The following is a 10532-nucleotide window of genomic DNA, read 5'->3' as shown; positions in this document are numbered from 1 at the left end:
GGGTTGTGCTTGCAGCCCAACACCGTGCAGGACGTTTGGTATTTGTCAGAGAACACCAAGATTTGCAAATTCGCCACTGGCGCCCTGTGCTCTTCACAGATGAAAGCAGGTTCACACTGAGCACATGTGACAGATGTGACAGAGTCTGGAGATGCCGTGGAGAACGTTCTGCTGCCTGAAACATCCTCCAGCATGACTGGTTTGGCGGTGGGTCAGTCATGGTGTGGGGTTGCATTTCTTTGGGGGGCCGCACAGCCCTCCATGTGCTCGCCAGAGGTAGACTGACTGCCATTAGGTACCGAGATGAGATCCTCAGACCCCTTGAGAGACCATATGCTGGTGCGGTTGGCCCTGGATTCCTCCTAATGCAAGACAATGCTAGACCTCATGTGGCTGGAGTGTGTCAGCAGTTCCTGCAAGAGGAAGGCATTGATGCTATGGACTGGCCCGCCCGTTCCCCAGACCTGAATCCAATTGAGCACATCTGGGACATCATGTCTTGCTCCATCCACCACAGACTCTCCAGGAGTTGGCGGATGCTTTAGTCCAAGTCTGGGAGGAGATCCCTCAGGAGACCATCCGCCACCTCATCAGGAGCATGCCCAGGAATTGTAGGGAGGTCATACAGGCACGTGGAGGCCACACACACCAAATCCATTGATAATTTTTGTGTGATTTTGTTGTCAGCACATTCAACTATGTAAAGAAAAAAGTATTTAATAAGAATATTTCATTCATTCAGATCTAGGATGTGTTATTTTAGTGTTCCCTATATTTTTTTGAGCAGTGTATTAAAAAGAACAAAATACTGCAAAGTTTCCTAAGAGCTAGAAGCACGGCAGTGCTCTTGGTCGGCATCATTTTGATCTTGATAAGGAGCCTGTAGTAGGATTATAGAAAAATCTGTTGGGAAATGAACGTTTTAGTTTCAAAGAAGGCTACTAAATGTTCAGTGAATGTGAGTATATTTAAGTGGATTAAATTATTTAAAAACTTTCCTATGAACCTAAATGTTGACGAAGCCAAAATCTTTCCAATCCATTCATTATTCTACTAACTTATTCTACTTATTCTGCATATACAGTGCATTTGGAAATTATTTAGTCCCCTTGACTTTTTCCACATTTTGTTACGTTGATTAATAGTTTTTCCCCCTCAATCTACACACAATACCCCATACATTTCCTCAAGTATTCAGACCCTTTACTCAGTACTTTGTTGAAGCACCTTTGGCAGCGATATAGCCTCGAGTCTTCTTGGGTACAATGCTACAAGCTTGGCACACCTGTATTTGGGGAGTTTCTCCCATTCGTCTCTGCAGATCGTCTTAAGCTCTGTCCGGTTGGATGGAGGAGCGTTTTCAGGTCTCTCCAGAGATTTTTAATCGAGTTCAAGTCCAGGCTCTGGCTGGGCCACTCAAAGACATTCAGAGACTTGTCCCCGAAACTACTCCTGCGTTGTCTTGTCTGTGTACTTAGGGACGTTGTCCTATTGGAAGGTCATCCTTAGCACCAGGTCCTGAGCGCTCTGGATCTCTCTGTACTTTGTTCTGTTCATCTTTCCCTCAATCCTGACTAGTCTCCCAGTCCCTGCCGCTGAAAAATATCCCCACAGCATTATGCTGCCACCACCATGCTTCACCATAGGGATGGTGCTCGGTATCCTCCAGATGTGACGCTTGGCATTCAAGTCAAAGAGTTAAACCTTTTGGCAAACTCCAAGCGGCGGTCAAGCAGCTTTTACGGAGGACTGGCCTCTGTCTGGCCACTCTACCATAAAGGCAAAGGGTCTCATAGCAAAGGGTCTGAATACTTATGTAAATAAGGTCTTTGTTTTTTTATTTGTAATACATTTGTTTTCACTTTGTCCTTATGTGGTATTGTGTGTAGATAGATTTAAAAAAAAAAAATCAAATATGTTTTAGAACAAGACTAACATAACAAAATGTGGAAACACAAAGGGACTGTACATTCAAACAAAGAACACCATCACGAATAGTGTTTCACCATTTATTGATTACGGAGACAATAGCAAAGGTATTTGAAGTATCTAGATATAGCATAACCTACAGTACCAATCAATATATTTCAAGTGCCGGGGAGAGCACAATCTTACAGTCCAGTAATGAGAGCGTTACCATCTATGCCAAAAGCCTGAGCCTCCGAAGGAGACATATCAATGCATGCTTCAGTATTCCTCCTTCATTGTGTGCGTCGTTGTGTGCTCAGACCCCATAGGCATATCAAAAGTATCCCACCCTGGTCAGAGATGTGGAGAGACATTTACATTACAGATTTTTCACCTAGTCGGCTCAGAGATTCAAACCAGCAACCTTTCGATTACTGGCCCAATGATCTTAACCGCTACGCTACCTGCCACCCTAACACTGTGTAAGACAAAACCACAAAGAAAAGAAAACAGGCTGCATTGCATTTATGTCTAAATCGTGACGACAGGGCTAGTTCAAACCGCAGGACTTGGTGAATAGATCACAGGAGACAAAAGTGAGAGACAATGAATAAATATACTCAAACAAGCACATGTATCTGTAATGGGTGTTCTTCAATTCTAAAATGCACTAGACTAAGACAATATGTGGTCCCAATGTATAAATACTGACGGCAGGGTTAGCTCAAACTGCAGCCGGATGGTTCTCACAGGTGAGGGAATCAGCCCATGCTTGGTGAATAGCACTTGGTTGATCTCTGGGAGCAGGACACAGGAGAGCTGAATAGGTCATGTGAGACAAAAGTGAGAGACACGAATGAATCAAATAAATCACAGCAAAGGAATGTCGTTTGTAGCTCGAAAATGAACATCCCGAAAGCTCTGCAATCATCCTACTCCAACTATTGACAGGGATAATGTGTTATTTCTTATTTGTCAGTATGAATACAATAAGTGGGTCCTGCCTTGATGACTGTAGTATATTTATACTACTTGTCCTATAGATTTTTGTAGTCCTAAATTATTACTTGGAGTAATCTGAAAGCTAAAACGATCATTGTCCCGGAATGACAAGCTAGCTCGTTATAATGCTTTCTGCTCCTGCTAGCTAGCAACAGATCTACTTGTTGTAACTACAGTAGATAGCTAACTAGCTACATTACCAAGGTTGCTGTGTTCTAATTTGAGAGGCATTTTACAGCTTGCACTGTTGGTATCATGTTTCTATAACTAAACAGCTAGTTAAATACAAATTAAATAAGACTTTACCTGATAGCAGTTTGATGAACGGAGATCACCAGTCTACTACCTTAGATGCGGATAACGTGATCAGCAGAGATACTACCATGGATAGTACACAAGTTTGAATTGGTTTACATTTTAGTATGCGGCGGAATTTGCCTGTCCATCTAGCGAACATAACATCTGCAAGAATTGACAGTGCCATCAAACTGAAATATTTTCAGAATAAATAAATATACACAATATGTAAAAACAAGCTCCTCCGTCCACAGAGATCGATCATCTCGAAAACTTAAGCAGACGGCTTCCTACTGCCAATCACCTAATAGTGAACATAACACCCACATCAAACCCATTGATCAAACCACACCCATAAGATAACTCCTGTTTGTTCCTTCTTCAATAGGGTTTAACAGCAGTTGGCATCCAATAAATGTTGTATTACCACCACCTACTATACTGGAGTATAACTCCCTTATATTTTTCTTTAAAAAATAAAACATATCAACAAATACCCAACCATTTAATTCTACACTCACCAAAACCCACCACCCTACTCCACTATTTAAGTCAATCTAGTCCTCCCTTAGGCCAACAGCCTGAAAGGACGGGACACCACCACTCAACACACGCTGTAGCTCTTCTGATGTCAAGTCTTGTACACTCAAATACCTCTCTGCAGCTGCCACCACAACTTAAGTTACATCCCTGCAGTATAGTTGATAACCATTGCTATAAATGCTAAATATCCAGTCATACTGAAGCATATATCACTTGTTGGACTATCCCTCTGTACTGGTACAGATCTACTACTCACATCAAATGGGGCTCTCAGGATCCCTCCCCCTTGACCCATCTTCCTTTACTTTCTTCACTGCCTCAGCATACCACAACTTCTGCACTATTCTGTCCCTGGTAACCTCAACCTGCCTCTCTCACACCGGGCATTTCTGATCCTCAGCTCCATGGGCAACCTTACAATTAACACATACCACTACTTACCCCAATGCTACACATTATTTTGTCTCATGCCTATAAGCTTGACACCTGTAACGACGTTTATTACACAAAAGCTTGCATAACAAAATATCCTAACATCACTTTGTCAGGCAAAGACTCAACATCAAAACTTGAAAGAACAGACGACTCTTCTGTTTTAACACTCACGCTACCCTGTCTGCGTCGCACCAAAGGACGCGCATCAAACACATGCAGGCTCGGGGTCAGGGCAAGCAGAAATGGTCGGAACCGCGACAACTAGTAACTATAGCAACAACGGACAAACAGAAACGCAGGTATAAATACACAGGGGATAATGGGGAAAATGGGAGACACCTGGAGGGGGGTGGAGAAAAGCACAAGACAGGTGAAACAGATCAGGATGTGACAAAGCGTGTGCTATCCGAAGGGCAAGTACAAAGGCAAACCTCCCGGTTGTTCTGGTGAGGTCTCCAACGAGCGCTACTTAAACTCTAGATTGGCTTCTACTGTAGCATTTCTTAATGTGAGGGTGAAAAAACGAAGCAAAATCAGCGAGTTCAGCCCCCTTTAAGGAAGGATCACATAATTCCAACCCCCTGAGCAAACATTTGATAGTTGTAGCTGGCAGTAATTTACTAATCTTGGCTTCATGCCTGTTCAGACAACACACTCTAGGTGGCGGTATGCACCCTTCAGTTTGTCTACCGACTGTCAATAAACTTATAGAACTAGAAGAAGAAGACATTGACTACTGTACTTTAAAATGGAGATTGCCCTCAATGGCACTGCTCATAATGTCACAGGAGCCATAATGGAAAAGATGTGGCATCTATCCAACACTTGGATACACAGCTATGCATGGTGCCACACCTTTCGGCCAAAGGTCTTCCTCAGGCAGCATTAGAAGGTTAATGTGTCACTAGGTAGAGCGTCAACATTGCATGATAACTATAGTATTTTTTAAATTGAATCTTTATTTAACTAAGCGAAGTTAAGACCAAATTCTTATTTACAATGACAGCCTACCAGGGAACAGTGTGTTAACTTCCTTGTTCAGAGACAGAACAACAGATTTTTACCTTGTCAGTTCAGGGATTCAGTTAGTTCAACCTTTCGGTTACTGGCCCAATGCTCTAACCACTAGGCTACCTGCCGCCCCGGTATAGCAACAGTATGTATACATATATAACACAAATAAATATTATAAAGAAAAAGTGTGTGGGTAAAGGTATGTGCTGCATAAAGGAAAATAAAGTAAAACGTGAAAGTTTAGCACAACCTAGAAGCCCCTCCCACCTATGTCTAACAGGAAGAAAGCTGTCGAAAGTGAAAATAGATTTGTTCCATCAGAAGTCATTACAGAGACTGTTTATAACTTTCACTCTCACTGCGACACACAACTGGAATGTTTCTCCTGACGAATACCAAGAGACGAAACAATTACAAGGACATACCATCTAAACTGTAAATTCTAAGCGCAGCTGTTAAAAGTGAAGGTTGTAAAGTTGATCAAAGTTTATTGACTGTATTTTAGCTTCTGGATAATCTACAATGGCAACTCCTGCTTCTGTCCATGAGCTGCTGCTGGACACTCTGGATAGCTTGGTCTCAAGCGAGCTGAAGAGATTTCAGTATCTACTGACTAAGAACATGTCAGATGGCTGGTTTCCTATTCCTAAGAGCCGTCTGGAGAACGCTGACAGGGAGGACACCGTGGAGAAGATGGTCAGCGCCTACAGCCATGAAGGAGCAGTGAAGATCTCACTGACGATCCTGAGGAAGATGGGCCAGAATGATCTTGCTATGAAGCTGGAGAGAGGCACTCTAGAAGAGGTGCCAGCACTGAAAAAGACTGCGTTTCATCAAAAGGAAGAACTGAAATCCAATTTAGAGAGTCTTCGAAAGAATCAAGAAATGTACAAAAGCATGGAGGTCCACATTAAGAAGCAACGTGCGGACGCAGAGAGGCAGATGAGGGAGCAGTTTGAAAAGTTCCACCGGTTTCTGCGAGAGGAAGAAGAGGCCAGACTGGTTGCGCTCAGGGAGGAAGAGGAGCAGAAGGGCATGGCTATTGCCAGCGAGATGGAGAGAATTCTCAAGCAGATCTCTTCTCTTGAACAGGACCTGCAGAATGATGACCGCACATTCCCTGTGAGCTACAAATACATCCAGAACAGCACATTGCCGGGTACACAGCAGGTCTCAGGGGTGCTTATCGACATGGCCAAACACCTGGGAAACCTGCAGTTCAGAGTGTGGGAGAAGATGAAGGAGATAGTCCAATTCACTCCTGTGATTCTGAACCCCAACACTGCAAACCGCTGGCTCTCTGTGTCTGATAATCTGACCAGTGTGAGATTTAATAACATAGGTCAGCAAATCACTGACAACCCAGAGAGGTTCACACAGTATGCCAAGGTTCTGGGCTCAGAGGGCTTCAGCTCAGGGAAGCACATCTGGGAGGTGGAGGTGGGGGACCATCCTGAGTGGAACCTGGGAGTAGCTAAAGAAACCATTGATAGGAAGGGGGAGATTCTTGCTTCACCAGCTTATGGAATCTGGGCTATACTGAACAGGAATGGTGTGTATCAAAGTGGAAAGGGTGAGCCCCTTGCTTTTGAGAAGCTGAAGAGGATCCGAGTGCAGCTGGACTTCACCAGTGGGGAGGTGTCTTTCTATGACCCCAAAGATATGACACACATCTATACTCATAAAGACACGTTTGCTGAGAGACTGTACCCATACTTTCTTGTTGGACTGGCTGGCGGTGCCAACAACCCTGATATACATATCTGCCAATCAGAGGTGTCTCTGACAGTAATGGCATCTCAGTGAGGCATGTGATCACATCTTACAATTGAAACTTATCAAAATGAATTCAAAGGCTAGAATCTTGTGCTGAAAAAAAATACAATTTGGGATAATGATTTGAAATAATTTGAACAGAACAGTAATTTAAGAAAATAAATAAATAATATAATTTATGCTTAGCTCATCCCCGTCTGTGAGACTTGTGATGTTAATCGTAGGGGCGTGATTCAATCCATTTTGCTGAAGTTCAGTGCTATATGAAATCTAAAGGTAATTCCAATTGAGCCGGGATATGCAGATTTTACCGTGAATGCAGACTCCGTGACCGCGGAAACATTGCCTTTCACATTTCAATCACTCTATAGAGCTGAACTTCAGCGATACGGACTGAATCAAGCCCGAGTTATGATGTGAATAAAGTTGATTTAAAAAATGTGACCAGAATTCAGACTGCTTGATTGGTTAGAGGCTTTCAGTACGACATGATACACACGCATTCTTGTATATTTCTCCCATTGCTGAATTCTAACCTCAGTCTAATAGCATGTTCGATTTCAGGGCTGTGCTGCTAACCTCAAAACATTTGACCTGGGTCATGTTCATTCGATACCAAATGGAAGGAAACGGACTGAAACAGGAAGGGGAGACCTGGACTTTTAGTTCTCTGTTGCAATAGGAGCCCTGGACATACACCCCAGCACACTTATCACATCCCTTCCAGCAGATGCCATTAGAGTATAACAAATGGAAGACCAATTCAAATGGAAAGGTCAAATCAGTTCACCTCAGGAAATAGTGAGCACCAATTTTCTTTTGTGTTTTCTTCTATTAGAGATCCTCTTGTACTTTTGTATACTTTTAGCCAGTAGTTCTGAAAGATGGCTCACGAGCCTAAAGTTTCATAGTACGCCACATACACTGTGTATACCAAACATTAGGAACACCTTCCAAATATCATCATCATCATTATCGATCACATATCTCCCTGTTACAGAACACTTACTGGAGATGAACCTTGAACAGGTTCCTCCTCTGAGTAGGTGTTTTATATAGGGGCTTTGCGTTATATGGAAAATCATGAAAAACACGTTCCACGACTCGCCAGCCCCCTTAGTAAAAGTACTTTTAATAGAAAATGACTCAAGTCAAAGTTAGTCACCCAGTAAAATTCTACTTGAGTAAAAGTATTTGGTTTTAAATATACTTAAGTATCAAAAGTAAATGTAATTGCTAAAATATACTTAAGTATCAAAAGTACAAGTGTAAATAATTTCAAATTCCATAAATTAAGCAAACTAGATGGCACCATTTTCTTGTTTTTTATTGATTTACGGATAGCCAGGGGCACACGCCAACACTCAGACATCATTTACAAACAAACCATTTGTGTTTAGTGATTCTGCCAGATCAGAGGCAGTAGAGAGGACCAGGGATGTTCTCTTGATAAGTGCGTCAAATGATTTAACCTTTGCCTGGATCGGAAATGTTAGAACAGAACCACTAAGGCCCTGTACACCACTCTGGTGTTCAACACATTGGACGCAATGGTTGTGATTACCTTTTCAAGAACAGTATAGTGTTGAAATTCGGCGATACAGATTGAATCGAGCCTTTTTGTCAGTACAGAAATCTTCACTCAACCATTTTGTGGTGTCCCCCCCCCCCCCAAAAAAATGTCTTGTATGGGGCTTAATTTTGAGGCTTTAAAGGGATCTGCTTGTTCTCTGGTTAAATAAATCAAATGTTCCCTACAGAACTGGGTGTGACTATGGAGTGACATGTCTAGATTGGATTACACTAGCTGGCACACAGGAGAACTCAACAATTACAATGGCAACAGAAAGCCTTGTTTCGTGAACGTGGGAGGGACAGTACTGTCATTTGATTCTAATCACTCACCTCATCTTCAAATTCACTTAATTTCAATTGGAGAGGTCATGTTTTTATATCGTTGTTTCCTCGATAGGTGAGAAATGCTGTAATGTTGCAAATTATGAAAACAAATTTTATTCTAAAATAATCTGTTATTCTAAAATAATCTGTTAAATCCTGGGAACTGGAAACAAAACTGAAACGTATGTAGTACATATACCAGATACTCTATATAGTATAATGTTACAGGCTTTGGTAACAATATCCTACATGTGTTTACACTCAGTGCTCTTCAGAATCTTTGTACAGCATCACTGCTCTTGTCTGAACTATATATTGACTCATGACTGAAATACAATGTAAATCTATTTTTCTTTCATCAATAGCATTTCATTAATGCTGCCTTTAATGCCAACTGTCATTAATGTAAAACACCAACTATTTGCACATAATATGACATTTGAGATGTCTTTTGGAATTTTTGTGAGTGTAATGTTTACTATACATTTTTTAAATAGTTTATTTCACTTTTGTTTGTTATCTATTTCACTTGCTTTGGCAATGTAAACATATGTTTCCCATGCCAATAAAGCCCTTATATTGACAATTGAATTGAGAGAGAGAGAGTGAGAGAGATTTGGACACATTTTGTTTTAGGTGTTATTGTTTAAGGTGTTATTGTTAAAAATGTCCTCAAAGCTAAACACCAACTATTTGCACTATATTTTGAGATGTCTTTGGAATTTTTGTGAGTGTAATGTTTACTATACATTTTTAAATAGTTTATTTCACTTTTGTTTGTTATCTATTTCACTTGCTTTGGCACTGTAAACATATGTTTCCCATGCCAATAAAGCCCTTATATTGACAATTGAATTGAGAGAGAGAGAGTGAGAGAGATTTGGACACATTTTGTTTTAGGTGTTATTGTTTAAGGTGTTATTGTTTAAAAACATGTCCAAAGCTAACACTAGAGGGCACTATATTATCATGTTTTACACCTTTATTTTACCAGGCAAGTCAGTTAAGAACAAATTCTTATTTTCAATGACAGCCTAGGAACAGTGGGTTAACTGCCTTGTTCAGGGGCAGAACGACAGATGTGTACCTTGTCAGCTCGGGGATTCGATCAAACGCTCTAACCACTAGGCTACGCTGCCACCCTGTCTGTTGAGGTTGAGAGGTTGAGAGGTAGAGAGGTAGAGAGAGAGGAGAGAGAGGTAGAGAGGTAGAGAGAGAGAGAAGAGGGATTAAATGTATTTTCTAACTCTAATCCATCTGTGAAATTCATAAGTGAGAGCCTGTGTTTTTTTTCCCCCAGCTAGGCCTAGCAGTATCAACTCTTATAGTCGTCTAATCTTCATAGTCTAACCTGATGAAAATGAAAACAAGCTAAGTGAACAAAGACATCTACATTGGTTCAGACAACTAGCATCTAAATAACTGATATGTGCACATAACAAAACATACAGGATTGGTATAAGCATTGGTTGGGTGAAGTTCCCACCATTGTAAAATCCTCGCGAGACAGTGTGCAAATGACATCTCAGAAGGGTGAAAAATGTGGACTCAACCTATCACGCGAGGCTGCCAAGCCTTGAGAGGAACTAGCCTTTCACTCACTCGCTAGCCTCACCATGTAAATGTGATAAACCTAATAAGAAAATGTACATTATAAG

General features: G+C 41.4%; 1 protein-coding gene across 1 annotated transcript; it reads left to right on the top strand.

Annotated features, from left to right (window-relative positions):
- Nucleotides 1-5502: 5502 nt before the first annotated feature.
- On the top strand, nucleotides 5503-7419 carry LOC118361088 (E3 ubiquitin-protein ligase TRIM35-like). The gene has a single exon (XM_035740841.2). It carries the CDS (start codon nucleotides 5722-5724, stop codon nucleotides 7003-7005), a length of 1284 nt encoding a protein of 427 aa, XP_035596734.1. The 5' UTR covers nucleotides 5503-5721; the 3' UTR covers nucleotides 7006-7419.
- The last annotated feature ends 3113 nt before the right edge of the window (nucleotides 7420-10532 follow it).

The sequence above is a fragment of the Oncorhynchus keta genome, chromosome 28 (genome assembly GCF_023373465.1).
Source record: "Oncorhynchus keta strain PuntledgeMale-10-30-2019 chromosome 28, Oket_V2, whole genome shotgun sequence".
NCBI classification, from domain to species: Eukaryota; Metazoa; Chordata; class Actinopteri; order Salmoniformes; family Salmonidae; genus Oncorhynchus; species Oncorhynchus keta.
Note: the sequence above shows the minus strand (reverse complement) of the source record. Positions and strands in the feature narration are given on the sequence as shown.

What these genes read in the sequence shown, in the direction of transcription:
- LOC118361088 (XM_035740841.2), top strand. Translation starts at nt 5,722, where the DNA reads ATGGCAACTCCTGCTTCTGTCCATGAGCTGCTGCTGGACACTCTGGAT.